The sequence below is a fragment of the Poeciliopsis prolifica genome, unplaced genomic scaffold (genome assembly GCF_027474105.1).
Source record: "Poeciliopsis prolifica strain line A6 unplaced genomic scaffold, Auburn_PproV2 SCAFFOLD029, whole genome shotgun sequence".
NCBI classification, from domain to species: domain Eukaryota; kingdom Metazoa; phylum Chordata; class Actinopteri; order Cyprinodontiformes; family Poeciliidae; genus Poeciliopsis; species Poeciliopsis prolifica.
In genome coordinates this window covers 1,750,582-1,769,254 of record NW_026562404.1, presented here as the reverse complement: position 1 = coordinate 1,769,254, position 18,673 = coordinate 1,750,582, and the positions used below count along the sequence as shown (strand labels likewise).

Genomic DNA, 18,673 nt, shown 5'->3' with positions numbered 1-18,673 from the left:
TTTTCATGTCTCCTCTTATTTTCATAATCTCGCATTACTGCATCTTAAAAATTCATTTGTTCTTATGGCAAGCAGTTGGAACTAGTTGGATGAAATGTTTGGTAGGATATTACTGTTTCAAGTGCCATGCAGTCGCCTGTGAACATCGTTTTGCCCACAACCCAACACCCGCCGCCCCCAAGTGCTCCTCTCCATGCATGGGCCCGAGGTTAATTAGAAGGATTATCTTTGATGTTCAGAAGTTACTGTAGCTTCTGTCACATGGCTCATTAGCTGCTTTACTTAATGCACTTTGACCTTTTAAATATCTTGTTTATCTTTTTTCTCTTTAATTCTGGATAGATTGATTTATTTATTTTACTCTACATCCAGGATAGATCAATATATTTCTAACAGGTCATATATATTCTACCAGCTGACCATGTTTATTTTTTCTTCTTCCTCTCCTTCTGCTAAAGGTGTGATGATGAAACTCTGGGTTACTGATGCAGTACACAGCCTTACAGCGAAGTACTTTGGTAGAAAAAAAAAAGCAGCTGCCTTTTAGTTTTGAATTTCACAGTTGGATTAAAGGTAGAATAGAAATGGAATCTATCATCCCTCCCCCCCTCAAAACATGCACCACCTTCTTCCCCGCTGAATGCACGTTTACACTGAGGATGATGACGATGATGACGCAGTGCCCCCCAGAGGTGATTTATAGACAGTTTCATTGGTTTTGCATGCCAGAAAGTAAAATTCAGATGATAAACGTGTATGTATTTTATTTGAATGCTCTGTAATACTAACGCCAAATTGAATGGAGTGTAAGAAAAAAGAACAAATAGTTTTAAAAGGCTTTTGCGAATAAGAAAACCACTGAAAATAACTTAAACCATGTCTCAACCAGCTTTTCAAATCCACTGATTTGTTCGCCTAATTTTCTTCTCAAAATTCCTCAAGCTCAGTCAGATTGGATGGAGAGCATCTGTGAGTGTCATTCTTTCTGTCACAAGTTCTCAGAGTCAGATGAGTGTTTTGACTAGGCCATTCTAACACCTGAACATGCTTTGCTATAGATCGTTCCTCAGCTCTGGCTGTACAGTTAGCTAGTTGTCTTGCAAATACAAAACATCTGTTTAAGTCTGCTGGAGCTTTTAATATGTTTGTTCCCTCAGGAATACTCCATGTTCATCTTCCCATCAACTCTGATTGGATTTCTTGTCACTTCTTAAGGAATACTGTCCCAACAGGATGATTCTTCCAACACCGTGTCACACCTTAAAGATGGTGTGCTCAGGATGATGTGTAGTATTAGTTTTCCAAAACACTTAAAGCTGTGTTTTGCCTGTTATCCTGAAAGGAACATTTTTCCCACATCGGGCCTTTTCTGAGCTTCTTACACATTCTCTGTTTGTTGGGTTGTGGTTGAATTGCAAACCAGCCTTTCTTTTAAAAGTGATGTTCTTTCTTCTCCATCATTCATAACGGCCAAATTTGTACAATGCAAAGTAGATAAATAGCCTTTCGATACAGTCTCCTACCAGAGCTGCCAATATTTGCTGATCTTCCAGCGAAACCTGAGGTTTTAATCAGTCGTCATCAGGTACTTTCCAATAACTTATTACTGGTGACCCAATTGAGTTTTTTTTATCAAAGTAATCCACTAAAAGCAGTTTGGAAATTGTAAGTGAAAAGGCTGCTACACACTCAATATGCTCCGCTCAATATGTAGCATGAAGAAGAATTTTTCATTTTTATATGCCCTTTATAACCTTTACGGATGTGTATTTTTATTGGGTGAACAAAATCTGTTTTACACTGTTGTGGAACAAAAAGTTATTTTGCTTTGTGATCTGATATTCCAATGTTATATTGGACTGAATTATGTAAAAAATATTTAAATGTGCAGCAATGAGTGAGAAGACTCATTGCACTGTGTGGCCTGCCCATATTAATTTGACTCTATCGCCATCTGCTGGTAAAGTTAAATGATTACGTTATGTACAGTATGACCTTTGTTTTCTTCCCCAAAACTAAATATATTGGACTAATTTCAGTGTTTTAACAGTGTCCAAAAAATGCTTTTATTATATATAGACGTATATATATATGATATATATACGTCTATATATATCATATATATATATATATATATATTATATATATATATATATATATATATATATATATATATATATATATATATATATGATATATATACGTCTATATATATATATATATATATATATATATATATATATATATATATATATATAGACGTATATATATATAATATATATACGTCTATATATATATATATATATATATACGTCTATATATATATATATATATATATATATATATATATATATATATATATATACATTGCGTGTTATTAATAATAACTATTAGTTACAGATAGGAAGCTTTCTTAAACCAAAATGAAATCTGAAAATCACTCAGACAGGCAGTTTATGCTATGGCATCCTAATCTGAGTAATCCTAACTTCAACTACTTTCTTTTGCAAAGAAAAGTATTTCCCAGTATGATTAAATAGTAATAACTTTTAACCACACTGTGTATTTTATAAAAGTTACAAATAATATTTAAAATGTTACTTTCCTTAGCTTTTTAACTCAAAATATATCACTCCAGTCAAACAGTATTAGTTTTTTTTTTTTTTTTTGTTTTTGTCTAGCCAATCTCCCATCACTAATATTGTGTCCAACAGCTTTGATACTGTTTCCATCTGCAGCCTTCAGAGGCTTTCATTTCCTCCTCAGACAGATATGAACTCCCCAGACGGCCCGGCGTTCAGGGCTTCATTGTCAGAAAGCCAACAGGCACAAGACAAACAAAACAAGATGGACTTTTCATCGAGATCACTACCCAACCATTTGATGTCTCGGCAGATAACAACACCAAACTGCATTTTGAGAAAATTGCCCTGTGATATCCTCATTTGGATCAAAGCTGTCTTGTGTTTGGAGGTAGCCTGCTCTGTCTGAAACGGCAGACTGCAGCCGGCCTTTTGTTCACTGATGCTAATACGTCTGAGTTCTGCATTTATGCAGCGCAGTGACGTAAATATTTTCAACATTCTGGAAGGAAAACTGCTAAATGTTCACCATTTCATTATAGAACACAAGCAATTCAAACATTGAAGAAAATACTTTTATTGTTACATGTACCTGCTGCCAGGGTCACTGAGATACAACAGACATAATAGGTACTCTCACTTTTAAGATTAAAAATACACGTTTTCTAGATTTTACCTGGCAAATGTAATTACGTAATATAATAATGTCTTACACATACAGTATTTTGTGCACAACAAAAAATATATTTTGAGGTTTACAGAAAGCATCCGTCCTCATTTGAGGTCAGTCAATAAAGAGATAATCCATATTTAACCTTTGTGCTATTTATTGGTGTGCTCATAGCTGTTATAGATGTGACAATATAATGAGTGTGAAATATTTCTATGCACCATATTATGCACTATAATAATTATATTAAGTGTCTTTGTTGATTTAATTTAAAAAATTAACACTTTGGATTACTATTACAAGAAAAAGGATGAGTAGAGAATAAAGAAAATCCTCTTGTTATTTTGAGAAATTCTAAGACTTACTGGAATAAAAATGCTGGTAAAATGGCACAAAGTTTCCTATTTCGTTCCTTCAGCCATCATGTATTGAATGAATTATCAGAATTCAGAGTAAGCTTTTAAAACTTTTTCTATGCGGGAAAACTCTAGATTCTCTATGAGCCACAGGCCACAGGCCTCAGTTTTTCCTGCTTCGGTAAATGTTTTCTTTGGGTTTTTGTGGGGGCTGTGTCTCTGCCTTCATTAAACATTCAGTTTGGTCTGAGAGTGTCAAAAAAAAAAAGAAATATCAGCATTGACAAGGCTGGCACAAACGACAAAAGCGTCCAATGGGAACACTAATACAACCACTACAGAGATATCTGGTCCATTCTTTCTGCTACTGGTGCTTCACAACAACAGAAGCTGGTTTCTATAATCTTTTCATGATTACATTGGAGGCATAGAAATCATGTAAAATCATTAGAAAACAGACTACCCTGATAGAAGCACGCCTAATTTATTTACACAATAAATTGCAAATCTTGTTTTTTGTGTGTCTAGAAACTGTGATTTAAAATATGTTACTGAGTCATTATAGGAATGATTGCAAAATGCTGTTTCAATCGAAAGTTGCTAAACATAAATGTTAAAATGGGTGATATGCTGTACTGCTAGTAGTCCTCCTTAAATAGTGACGTCATACAGTGGCTCTGAAAACGGCCCTGCTAAAAATCCAGGTTTTTGGCCCAAAAACCTGATGCTTTAATAAATCCTTTTGAATTTTTATTTTGTTTTTGTATTTAATGTAAAATATTATACACCTGGGCAACCATAAACTGATTGCCCAAGTGTTGACAACCCCAAACTAAGACTTTGTTGAAGAATCTTTAGACTCAACTTTCACTTTGTTTGCTTTTACTGACATGTTTCCATTTGCTCATTTCATCCTTTAGCTTCAGCTTAAACTTCTAAACCGGCGGCAAAGAATCAGCTCACTTATTTATGCTTATGCATTTCTCATTAAAACAAACACATTTCCTAGATTTGTTTGTTTTCCAGTTGAATTGTACAGGATAAATATCACATTAAAGGCGCTAAAATTTAGCATTTGCTGCATTAGGATCTCATTGCCCAAAATCGTGGACATTTCATATGGTTGTGTTGTAAAGCTGCACAATATGTTGAGTCCCGGTTGATATCAAAGTATCAATATGTGCAATTTTGCAATTTCAAAATGTCATTTGAAATGTCATTTGCATCATTTGATGCAATGATGGGCAGTGTGAGTGAGTAGGATCAAATCACTGCTCACCAATAACCTATCTGGACATTTTGATAGACTGTTGCTGTCTTTTACCCACACGCCTTCTGTTGAAGCTCAGAGAGTGGGAAACATGGCGATATTGGAAAAGAAATAAAACAGGGGTAATCTAGCAATTGCATTCGATATTATCAATGCAATATCCATCTATAATATTGAAAAGCTCTGTTTTCTTCTTATTGTGCAGCCCTAGTAGACCTTTGAGAGCCACTGTAGGCTAGCAGCATGTTAGATACAGAAATACAACCGAATCCACTGCTGAACTCTCAGTTTTACCTCACACGTCTCCACTTTCTGAAGAAGTGTAAACTACTCAATACTAGGTAAAGTTTTATCATTAATGACAGACAAAGTTATAACAATCAAACCCGTCTTCTGTTTTTCTTTTCTTTGCTCGTCGGTGGACAGTAAACATGGAAAAAAATGCTGTTTCAATCAAAAGTTGCTAAACATAAATGTTAATATATGTTTAGCAGAGGATATATAATCATATATCCTCTGCAGCTATTCACATTTCTAGAAGAAAGCACATCCCAGGATTAAACGTCACAAGACTGTCAAAACCTTTCAGAGTAAAAGCTGCAGGAACAAATCTGAAATCCTGCTTAAAACGTGACCAGTAGACATTTTGAACTGCCTGAAGGAGTCGCAAAATATGCTTTTATATTTTGTACACAAGGGCACTCCACAAGGCCTCTTTGTAAATGTGTAGTTTTTGTTTTCACTTTAGCTTTAGCTTGTACAATAAATTTGAAAAAGAATGTGCTCAAAATGAATGTAAACATTTGAAGACTGTTGCTCAGCTTGCCAGGCGTCACTCAGCCTGCTCGTGTTTCTCCTTCTCTTCGGGAACTGACATGAAGATCTTCTGACAGAACATTGTGAAGATTTCTGTGGCAAAAAAACAAGCCGTCGTATTACATATGTTGCTTCGGCACAACGAATATTCTGAAAATTAAGAAAACGTTGTCTCACACCACTGCTTCACATTGAGCAAAACAATAAACCAGAACAGCGGGTACAGGTATATCTTGTCGTGACTTTCGTAACAAACCGCAGGAGAGACCTCTTTAGCCCGGTCTGAACAAAAACAAAGGCATCATTTTAAAATAAACACACCCAGAACTTCACCTACCCAGCATCTTCTTGATCATATGGGGTTTCTTCCACTTGTAGCCAATCAGATACGCAGGAATGCCTGTGAGAATGATGCTGCTGCCCAGCAGGCTCTCAAACGGAGCTGCCCAGAAAGACACGACGATCATGAAAACGCAGCCCAAAACAAACGTCACCGGGATGAAAAGATACACCTGCAGAGGGAAAATTAATGAAAACGCTGTTAATTGTACAAATACGAGAAGGCATGAGGTTGATGTTGCCTGATTTACAAACTTAATACATGACAGGTTTGGCCGAAACCAATGGTGAAAAGACAACTTTACACCTTCACCCTTTTAGTTCTGTTATTTCTTCCTAATACCAGACCTTAAGATTTATAAATAATAATTTACACAATCAACTAATGTGATATTAAATGATATAATATTGATTGTTGTATGGTATTTTAGAGAAGATTAACCGAGATGTCAAGAATCAAGGCAATTAAATCTTGTTTTCTGAGAGGCGTTCTGAACCGAAACACAAAATAAACTTGAAGTCTTGTTTCATAATTAGCTTACAAATAAAGCTGGGATTCCTGTTGATTTCCTGTGTGCAGTTTACTTTGTAAAACAATTGAGCTGAGATCACACTGCCTCAAACGAAAGATGAAAGGCGTCTGTCAAGGTTATATTCCCACGATAAGAGGGCAACAAAGAACAGTGCGTTCATTCAGTTGCCACTCCCTCCTATCTTGGAAACACAGCGTGGCTCCACTTCCGACTCATAACAGGAGCAGTGATACAATGGTGCTTTCACCAAATACGAAATAAAAATAGTCCAGCCCCTGTTTAACCTGCTGACATGTTGATGTTTTTGAGAAGACAAAGAATCTGGCTGAAAGTCAAGTGGGCTCCTGGTCTTTTGCTTGGATTTCGCCCCCAAATCAACGTTGTTCAGACTGTACCTTAATAGGCCTTCTCAGATCGGGCTTGGTGATGCGCAGCCACACCAGACCGGCGATTGCCATCCCGACGCACAGCCAGGTGAAGAAGCTGAAGAGATTAATGACTGAGAAGATGTCCTGGGAGATGGCGTACATCATGGACAGGAGGCACTGTTGCAAAGTACAAAGATCACAGCACCGGTTTGTTCTCTTAGCTCAAAAAGTAAAGAGACATGTGTCTGGCAGATTTTGTTGTCGTTGTTGTGACGATGCTCTTTGGTAATAAATCCCCGCTGAGTTTACCACACATTTCATTTTATTTCAAGCATCCACTTATCTAGACTTTGACTTGGGATTTGCTAAAATTGAAATGTGGTACAGGGTATTTTAATGCCATTTAGGTGCAAACTAATATTTCAAATAATACATGAAGATTTTTAAAGTAGAGAATGTGAAGACAGGAACCTTTAAATGTAGCAGTTTTAATCATTCACATCAACCAGACCCTGTTTCAGAACCACAGGTTCCATTTTCCAGTATCCACAAAAGTCCTGAACTTAACTTTGTTTTATATTTGAATGATCCTGCATTTAGCAAATCAAAAAACAAAATAACTTTTTTGATAATCAAGGTGTGAAGCCCACATCAAACCATGTGAGTTAATATAATTTAACATAAATACAAACAATTTATCAATAATTTTTGGACAAATGCTCTTTTAAGACAGATGTTTACGAAAAGTCTGAAGTTTTCATGACAGAAAAATTTAAATAATATCAAATTCCATACTTTTGCAGATTCCTCAAGAATGAAGAGACATATAAAACCTCATACCAGTAGGAATCCTGTGTATTTCTCTTTAAATGATGCATCAATTGTGGGTTGTGGTTCAGGGCTGGGTCAGAGGGCTGCACCACCCATGAAAAACTTGCCAAACCCTCTCCACCATGCCAAACTGTTTTTTGCTGGAGGTAGTGTGATGTTGTGGGTGTCAAATACTATATAGACTCAAGAACGAGTAAGTAAGTAGTTAACGTAGGTAGTGTTCAAGCTGCTGAACAAATCCAGAATGAGAAAAAAATGACATCAACAAAGGATGAAAAAGAGTTGGAACCAGTTTAGCCTTACTGTAAAGATTAGTGATGGAACAGGTGTAAACAAGTCTGTATGAACCAGTCCCAGAGCAGCAGGGAGTTGACCTTCTCTGGCTCCAGCGTAGAACAGCCTATTTGGGAAACAGGCAGTTATTTTCCACTTGAAGCAGATAACATTCCCATCCCCGGGTCTACGGAACAAAAAAAGCATGTCAATGTTGTGGTTTAGTCACCGTGCTGATGTAAACAGAGATCCATTGACGGCTCCGAAGCAGGAGAGTCCCACAAAGACAGGAATCAACCAGGCCATCACACCAAGGTGGTACTCTCCAAAGCTCTGCGTCAGTCAATGAGGACAAAGATACATGTAGAGGTGAAAATTCTGCTGCTTAAAAAGTAGATTTTGCGAAAACTAAAGACATGCGTGCTGTCATGAGCTGAAGGAAATCACGCTTACCACAGCAACCGCCTCAGACTCAACCATGACTTGAGGAGAGATGGTGGTGAAGTAAGCTAGGTTGGTCAGAACGTATACCACTGTGACAATAGGCATTGATATGATAATAGCTAAGGGCAGATTTCTGTGGGGAGAGACCAGTAATCATTAAACAACAATACAGCAAAACCAGCATTTTTATGACAGGAAAGAAGTCTTCACGTCATACAGTAAATGTAGTGATCAATTTCATGCGATTCAATATTTTTATTTCCGCTCAGCTTTCATGTGTCACTGTACTCTATCTCCATGCAGTCATCTGATGGTAGGCAAGCTTATTCATAGATGAGGGCAGTCATGCCATTGCTGTAATATTCACACAAGAGTTGGTTAAATTACTGAAATCAACCTGCATCACTTTTAAGTCACCTCTCTGGATTGATCATCTCTTCAGTGACATAGTTCAGGTAGTTCCTGTGGGAAATAAAAAAAAATTGGGTTAAGGTGTTTTAATGAGCAAGTAACAAATGAATGATAAACAGATATTTCAAAGTCTCACCAGCCACCGAAAGCAAAGAGGCCGCTGTACAACGCCAACACAATGTTGTCCACTCCCATTTTACTTCCTTCAAACGCCTTTTCTGGTGTCAAATATGGCACATCACCTGTGTGCACACAGAAAAAGTTATACAAGGAACGACTAAAACACAAATATCCAAACTCTGTGTTGTTTATTGACAAATACGGAGCTAGAAATCAGTAATAACGGCTTGGGCTCCCCTTGTGGTGGCAGAGGGACAAAGCAACTTAACAGAAAACAGCAAATACATGTCTGAAAGGGGTACATGCTTACAAAATTTTGAAAAAGAAAAAAAAACGAAATTAACATTGACACTTGTTTCTTGTGTGTACAACAATTAGCATTGCGGCACAGCAAGTCAGTAGGGTAAGGAAGAAATGCAACTGTTTAAATCTCTAACAAACCATTTCCTTAAAAGATGTGGGGTTGATTATTAGCTGATAACAGGCAATTATTTGTATAGTGTGTGTGTGTTTACAAGCTTTCCTGAAGACAGGGCTTCATTACTAGTGATTATTTGACCATAAGTGCCTTTCCTTCTCATATACTGCTAAAAGAACGTCAAGGCTAGGAAAAAACTGAGAAACACAAGTATGGGAGTTATTTTAAGCTAGTATTATTAACTGAATCATACTTCAAGATATAGTTTGCTCACATCACTTCTGGAATATTGTGTCCTTGCACATCTAGTTAGATTTTCTCTTACACGTCTAATACTTTTTAATTTCTGCCTGTTGAACGGAGGAAGACTGCCTGTTGACAACCTGATATTTTCAGCCAGCATCTCCGTAGATGTGGGAAAAGCGAAGGGAACTTCAGTGCAGGTGACATTTAAATGCCATCAGAATTACAAATATGATGAATAAACTTTAGTCCGTGAAGGAAACACATACATTTATTGCATCAGTCTAGCACTATTAGAATGTGAATTTGTATTCTCACTGGCCGTGAGCCCACCCCACATGGTGCTTTCAGATGTTAATAACTTTCTCTTAAGTGGGCCTTAAGCCCACATTATTTTTTCCTTCAGTCCTTCTGTCATGTACTCAACAGTGTAGGCTTTTCCACCTCAGTACCATGGTAACTCACTGAGGGGGGCAGGGGAGAAGGGCGAACAATGGCACTGGGTGTGGCCTTCCAAAAGGAGGGAAAAGAGCAGATGTCACATTCTGCTCCCGCCTGTCCGTTTGTGATTTATTTAATTTTTTTTTGTTACATCATTTCTGAGTAACATACAATGCATCCACGTAGCTTGCATGAAATAACGCTCAAAAGCCGGTGATTTTCTCTGTATAAAAAAATCCTAAAATATATTCTAATGTGATCCTTTATCAAATAAACGCTGCACAGATGAGACAAGTATGGCAATGATTTACAGCCATGTGCGGCCTGCAGACCCACACACAGATACACGCGCACATGGCTGCACAGCCGGACTCAATCAGCCGGCTGCAGACAGACGGGCCCTGTGTTCAGGCTCAGCTAACAAACTGAAAGGACAGCAGCCTGCTTCATTGGGTTCATTAACATGCATCAAAAATTTGCTCGTGATTAGAGACAAAAGAAAAATGCCTCGCACTCTACATGTAAATATCAGGGTTAAAATCTGAGCAACGAGCATAAAACAAACAACAACACAAAAACAATCTTCTTCTAAAAATAATACACGACTCCAGATACTATCAACACCTATGTACTGTGAAACACATAATTATTCACACACCTAGAATATTTAGATTTTAAAGATCTTCATCCAACCAAGAAGTTTGTTTCTGGTCAGAAATGAAACGGACATCTTTCCAAACATAATAAATCACAATAAAATATGAATATGCTTTTCATTTATTATTAGAAGGGTATTGCTTACGATCACAGCAATTAAATTATGTTACTTTTAGACAGAAGAAACACGTCGTTACCGATTAAAGAATGACTTCAAACCGTAATCGAATGATTGGCCTATTTAGATAAAAATATGTGGTTATTTAACTGATAAAACTGATTTTATTTATTTACTTTTTTTTTTTTTGTTAGTTATAGGCAACTCGAATGTAAAATAACAACTTGCTGAATTAAAATCCATTAAAAGTAATTCACAATTATCCACTGATATTAACAAGTTTAATTTATAATCAAGGGGTTATTCCAGTCTGCACTGTGGTCTGGGTGAAAATTAGCTATTTGTCTCAAGTTTTGTTGTTTGTGTAGCTTAAAGAAATTGCCAAACAAGGCCTATTTGTTTTGCCACGTTTTGTCATATCACATCCTTTTGTTAGTTTGGTTCTCAAAATCGGCAAAGTTAAATTCCAGTTTACTCAGTTCCTTGAAACTGACTTCCCACGTCTTAAAATCAAGTTATAAAATTAAATAGGTGCATAGTGACATTAAACCAAGAGGCTCAAGTGAAGAAGTGACAAAGCGCTGAGGTGACAAATAACCATCTGAACCCCTTAAGAACAAAGCATGTGTTCAAGGGTGCTTACCTGTGAATATCTGGATGAAGCCAAAGAGGATGATGATGATGAGAGCAAGTAATTTGGATGCTGTGAACAAGTCCTGGACCTTGGTGGCTGCTCTCACACTGATGCAGTTCACAAACGTCAAGGAGGCTGCAACGTGTAGTGAGAGTCAAAACTATGACGAGGAATTCAGAATTAAATGCCTCAAAGTCACCTATGCAAGGAAGTAAAAATATGACTGAAAAATGCATCTGAAAAGTTCAGCCTACTCACTAAGACACACGCAGGCAATGAGCTTGGCGGCACTGTCTGGCACAGGGCAGGTTGGGTACAGCGGTTTAAGAAGGTAGGTGGCAAACACCAGCGAGACCACATATTGGGATGATGGACGAATTATCAGCATCTCCACCCACAGTTTCAGAAAGGCTGCAAGTTCGCCGTATACTTCGAGGATGTATGTGTAGTCTCCTCCAGATTTTGCGATGGTCGTACCCAGCTCGGCATAGCACAAGGCTCCCATGGTGGAAACAACTCCACAGGCAGCCCAGACAATTAAGGAGAGGCCAGCAGAACCAGTCTCTTTGACCACTCCTGTTGGAGTCACAAAGATGCCCGAGCCGATGATGGTGCCTATGATCATCCCCACGCCGTTGAAGAGGGTGATGCTGCGTTTGAGCTTGATCTTTTCACCCTTGCCAGGCGGGCTGTTAGTTGGGTCTGTGGCAGCAGGGGCAGATACCATGGGGTCCGATGGGGATGCTGGGTGCTCCACAATAAGACCATCTTGGATGGGCTCTGCCTCAGTTGCTGGCGAAGTCAAGGTAGAAGACGATCGGAGATGAGAAACACATTAAAACTTTGGATTCTCACAAGAGGAAAATGTGAATATTTTTCAAATCTGATTATTTTCTGAAGTTTCTCCTAATGTTACTCAACCTACCATTTCTCTGTATAGACACATGTGCACCTGCCATTTTTATCACCTGTTAGCATCACCACTCTAGAAAAGCACAAGCTCTGCACAACAGTTACATTAACTCTGCCATTCCAGTCTTGCATCAGTTGCATCAGAGCGCATGATGGAATAACGCAGCTCTGCACCATATGCCGACTCCAGGAGTGTGAGTACAGATTGTACTTACTCTCCATCTTCTCCTGGCTCCTTGCTTTAGCAACACTCTCCCGGCTGCTTCTCGATTTCAGCTCCGGCTCAGCCATGTTCCCTCCTTTTCTGAATCCTCTTGTCTTGCCTTCTACCTCTTGTCCCTCTTTTCTATCCCTTACATGCACTCCTGTCCTCTGGATTTATCTTTGCCTCTCTCTCATGCACATACAGACAGACTCACAATTCTCTCTTTCTGTCACCCAGCCTAATTTGTCCTCTCACACACTCATGCACCCGATTGTCCTCTCATTTACACTCAGTGCCACCGTCACTCAGTCTGGAATCTATCTCACCCTGATCCTCTCAGCCTCTCCCTCCCAGCATGCAGCAGGGAGGAGCTGAAACTTAGTGATGCTGCTGATGCTCGTGCCTACGCCCACTCTGAGTGCATCATGGGATAGCTCAGTAAGGAAAGTGGGTTACAAGAAGGGGGTCATTAGGAGAGGAGAGGCACGTGACTCTTTAAGCTTTTTGTTTGCCGCCCTGTTCCTGTGGCAGAAGGTATGGTCCGTGTGTGTTAGCGTGTGCTCTGATGTCAGAGCTTATTAGGAAGGTGTAGGGGTGGAGCTCCCTCTACTGGCGTCAGTGCGGTACAGTGTGGACCTTTGTGCTCTGAGAAAGGTGAAACTATGGAAAATGGACCCCCAGGGGCCATCTTTAGAATTTAAATGCTGAGTGACAATAATGATCTACTTGTTTTGTCAGCAACAACTGATGCTTTATTCATTAGCTTATTGTGAAAAGGAAGAAAAGCGTTCACACCTGCAGTACATTCTCAGAGCAATTACAGAACTTAAGTCATGCCAACATGAACAGACACTTTCTGGATCTAAAACTATCAACATTTACTTAAAGATACCAGGCATTTTCTAAAAATAATGATCAAGCTGAAGGATAGACAGAAATGACAGATTAAGAGGACTAGGAGTTTTTTAATGATTTGTTTTGATAAATAGACAGTATGAGAATTAAAACCTGATACTCTACTGGATGCTATAGCCTGATGTGCACATAATCTTTTCAACCACAAGATGGAGACGTTATGTAGTTTCTAAACTTACACCAGCTTGCAAAAGTATTGAGAGAACTTGAACTTTTCCCATATTTTATTTTTATGAGATTAAAACAAAAAGTCTGGTGTATTAATTCATTCGTTTAAAATAGGATTAGGTTATAAAACAACATTCAACAGAAGCTAGTTGGAGATGAAGGGGGACATTGACATTAGTTGTATGAATTTAATATAATTTTATAGCAGGATAAGTCTATAAAATATATTCTCATTTAATGCATATATTAGGAAATAATCCCTCAAAAAAAGCGTGCATTCGGAGAATGAGCCCCGTTCTGTTGAAGCGTTTCATGCATGGTGTTTGCATACCTCTGAACGCTGACAAAGTCGACAAGCGATCCCCAAGCTCTGTTCACATGAACGTCTTAGCTGCAGCGGAGGAGCGCAAGCCGAGGCTGGGTTTAACCAGGGCACTTTCTGCCACGGGTCCGGGGACTTTCCCCTGGGCAAGTATGTGAGAAACCAGGTTCTCTGTTTGTAGCCCAGATTGCAAACCTTCTGAATGCCCCGGATGAAGGAGCACGACGACTACGTTTTTATAGCGCACAAATTTTAACCTACTTGCTTTTGTGGTTTCTCTCAATTTTTTTTTCTTGCACTACGCTGTTATGTCGATATAAAACAAGTGGTTACTTGCTGTATTTTTAAAGACAGTAATGTGTTTCAGTACAAAAATACGAACAAACGCGCTGATATCCGCGAGGCATCATGGGAACTGTGAAGTTTCCGTGGTTTCATCACTCACCGACATATTGTGAGTGGCGTTGTGTCTCGTTCGCTACGTTTGATCATCCGAGTAAATGTCATTAAGACATTAACATAAATTCTCTTATTCCAGATACTCTTGAAATAAATGTCGTATTAAGCTACAATAATCCCTGATATTTTGAAGTGACGTATTAGGGGATGATACTGTGAGGCATTAGTTATTCTGTTAGGAAGACACGATATAAATTAGGAAACCAAGGAAAACAACCCAAACATTTGGAAGCAACTTCTGCTTATTAACTAAATGCAGTAGCTATAATTAATCTAACTAAAGCCACAATATTTTGGTGGTTTTAGAAGTCAATAAATTTGCTTGCCTTTTACTGCTATTAATACTGAATACTTAACAACACTATTAAATCTTAATGGTAACGAATAGTTATGTTTAATCAAAAATGAAGGGTATCTGTAGTGAAAATTTGCCACTCACAACATGGCGGACGAAGTGACGTACCTTTTTTCACTGTACGATGAAGCCAATGCGGTGTCTGCTCAGTTTCTCCCTTTAATTATATATGAATTACATACTAAGCGTCCACAGTGTAGTTCTCTACAATAGCTGTCGAGAACAACTGAGTTTATTCAAGTTACTTGTCTACGGCCCGATTGTTTCGCTCCCAGCATGCATTGCTGTACATAAAATCCCAGAAACATTTCTGTTTTTGAGTATTACTGACTAATAAAGCTAGAACAACATAGTTATACTGTCTCTATTATATTACGCTAGTTATTTGTCTTTTTTGACACATTGTGTTTAAAAATCGGTTTGACACCATAATCATTTCTTCTCTGCAAAACAGGGGTATATAGCCAAAGACTGTAACCCTCACTTCCTGGTGTGGGAGGAAGCTCATTGTAGAGGTCACAAACTGAGTGCTCGTCACTCTACCAATCACCTCGGGGAAGGTCTGAGACAAGAGCCAATGGTTACCCTTGCAGGGTATCACCTGACAAAGGTGAGCGAGTGAACAGAAATAATGGTCGGCGACTGCATGTCTCACAGCAGAAGCCAGGGGGAGCAATTTCTCAGCTCGTCTGGTGGATGTGGTGCTAGTCGCGGCTTGGAATCACTCGCGGCTGGCGATTGAGCGCGATGTATGAGGTGGGGCACAGCTCCAGAACCCAATTCAGACTACTCTCCTCCCACACTTTTTTATAATACAGAAAAGTTCAATTTATTGGCAATATATACTTTGCACATCTAGAAACTCATTTATGCACTCAGATACCTGCAGATCTTCAGGTATTGATGGCATCAAGATAATTGTTTGACAATTAATGCACAAGAAATCTGTGTGTATGTATGTTGGCTATCTTTGACTTTTGACTTATTATGACATGTGTAAACCTTGTCTTCTAAGCTGAAATGTTTACTCCAAAATAAGACCAAATTTGATATCTTCTGTTTGAAGTAACTTTTTCAGAATCTATTAGATAATATTGAAACAGACAAACAAAAATATTAAGTTATTTGCAAATTGTTTTAAATGTGAAATAGAGAACAATATTACAAATAAAACACAATTACAAAATAATACATCTAGCCCACCTTACTTTTGTTTAATAAGCTAACATGCAACCAGGACAGGAGTTGTTATCAAATGATTAGAAGCTGGTATGTAACCTCCTAAGAAAACAGAAAACTGAACATTTGCTTGTGCTGAATATGTCAACTCAAATTTATTCGGATCAGTCCCTTCGGCATGGAGGAAAGAAATCCTTCATTATCTTTATTCTTGTGTCATTTTGAGCTGGTGCTGCATCATAAATGTGACCCATGAAAGTACACAATTGATAAGACTCAGCAAACGCCTTCGAACACCAGAAATACATTTTCTTCCTCAGGCTGCCACTAATCCCTCATTGATCAAATATAAACCTAAATTAGCCGTGGAAAATATGCATATATATATATATACCTCCTCCGGTTCTCCATCACAGCTTATTGCAGTTTCAGCTGCTGGTGTGTGACCACGACAACATGTGTGTTCACTTGGGGAGAATCAGAGCAAATGCTTTCCACTTGAGCTTGCTTGCTTTCAGCATCAATACTCCCTGACAGATGACCTCGATTTCCCTCCTGCACACGGCCTCTTCACACAAGGCTTCTTGTTGTTTCGATTATTTTGCTCCCAAGCCAATCAAACCCGACTCGCCTCGTCTGACCGTTTCAAAAATCTACAACGCCACATGTAGGAAGTCCAAGCATTGAAATGTTACCGCCCTAACCCGCTGATGTCACATTGATGTGTGCCGCAGCAACTTTCAGAAACTCACAGACATTCATCAGCAGTCTAAAAATCATGCTAATGCTTGGATCTTAGTTGCTTTATTTTTCACAGAGTGGAACAAAAAACAGAATTTGCTGGAAATATTCTCTGTGATGTATACAAAGTCTGAATTATAGATACTTGCTCAAATATGTGCTGAGGATAATAAAAGGGAAAAAGATCTGTTTGGTTGATTATTTATTTTATGGCTTCTCCTAATGCTGTTGGAAAACCTGCTTAACTGGTGAAAATGTATTGGTGGGTCAAGAAGCAGATTTAAGTGTCTGCGCTGCACATATATATATATTAAAAAAAAAAACTTGCTAAATCAAGTTTGTACCTACCTGACTGTATGCCTAGTGTTCCAGCTAGTCTCCACCTGAAACAAGGTGTAACTGAGTTACTGTAAAGTGTGAGGTGCAACCTGAGGCAGAGTCAGATGGACTGAACATAATGTCCCAGCAGTGTTCAAATTGGATTTATTGGATTTATGTAGCAAGTCAGTGGCATCAACACCTTCATCTTCCAAGAACTGCCTGCATGCTCTCGCCACATGAAGGTGAACATGTTCCAAGCATGTAGAGAGCTGTGTGCGTGTGTGTGTGGGTGTGTGTGTGCGTGTGTGTGTGCATACGTGTGTGTGTGTGTGCGTGTGTGTGTTCCTGCATGGATATGCCTCCCCCGATTGTGACTCACTCACCACCAAATCGGTCATGGATGATGATTCAGGCAGCATAATGATCTCCGTCACTGCGCCAGACCCTTTCACATTAGTTACATGTGAGCTGGGTAAACTTGCTCTCAACTTTGAAAAAGGCCGGACATAAGTAGGGGAGCTGCTAATTCTGGTTTTCCATTGTAAATACGAATCCGGTTCCACTGTGTTGAGCAGGAACCTGTTTTTTTGAGTGTTGGGTCAGACATCCAGGACTGCTGGATGGAGGTCGTTTTGCAGGGCTGTGACAGCGCTCTACCGCTGGGAAACACAGCAAACCTCCTGGCAATGGAAACAGTTTTTTGTGAAATCCTGGAAGACCTGTGCGACTTTTGTTTAGTCTGTGTGTTGCTTCAGGCCATCGGTGGTGACAATGACCAAAGCTAAATGTAAAACTAGGGGGCAAAAAATGTCAGCGGCCTCCACCATACCTTATTAGGGAATGGTGGAGGGAATGGTCTCACTCTTTCCCCTGAAAAGGGAGGCGATAGTTAAAAAGTTTGAGAGTCACTGATGTAAGTTTTATTTCTAAAGTCATAAAAGTGTGACGTGACGCTCCAGACATCCCTGCAGAAGCCCCGGCTGCCACTGAGAAGAAAACAGCAGCAGAAAGGGATTATGATGTGAGAGCTAAAGTGGCAGAAACTGTAAAGTCTTCCTGCCTTCATCATCTATACTTCCAGCAGTTTCTTTAAATAGAAAAAAAAAAAAACATCTTTCCATTTACTTCACCGCTTTAAGATGAAAAGCCCGGACATTTCTTTCTTCTTTTCTGTTCTCACAATGTAAACACGTTCACAAATATGATAAAATATCAAAATCGCTGCAGAAACTGCAGCATAAAGTTTCAATTGATCCTTTTCTTCTCATCAGAAATCAAAGCGTGTCGAAATTCCTAGTGTCTTATCCTGATGAAAAAAAATATGTCTTTTTCACTCAGCCTGCCTTGAATTTACAATAAGATTGTGTGAAGTGTGAAGCGCCTCTTTGTCAGATAGTTGAAGGGTTTTTGGGGGGAGGAAGGGGTTGAGCTGAGCAAAATGCCTCCAGGTGCACGTCAGCTTTGAAAACCCGAAAATCAGCAGGGTTATGTAAAGACCCGTCATTGTTTAGAGGAGTTCAATAACTTTCCAGAAGTTGGTCAAAGTTTCAGGCTGATGAAACGGTGAGCCCA

General features: G+C 38.9%; 1 protein-coding gene across 1 annotated transcript; it reads right to left on the bottom strand.

The window, feature by feature from the left end:
- Positions 1-3,139: 3,139 nt before the first annotated feature.
- On the bottom strand, positions 3,140-13,034 carry LOC129372456 (large neutral amino acids transporter small subunit 1-like). Its single transcript, XM_055049793.1, has 11 exons — positions 12,652-13,034; positions 11,783-12,316; positions 11,534-11,659; positions 9,030-9,135; positions 8,900-8,944; positions 8,492-8,615; positions 8,268-8,371; positions 8,069-8,165; positions 6,962-7,111; positions 6,032-6,206; positions 3,140-5,787 (listed from the first exon to the last, which is right to left on the bottom strand). The coding sequence occupies exons 1-11, from the start codon at positions 12,725-12,727 to the stop codon at positions 5,711-5,713; spliced, it is 1,614 nt and encodes a 537-aa protein (XP_054905768.1). The 5' UTR covers positions 12,728-13,034; the 3' UTR covers positions 3,140-5,710.
- Positions 13,035-18,673: the final 5,639 nt, after the last annotated feature.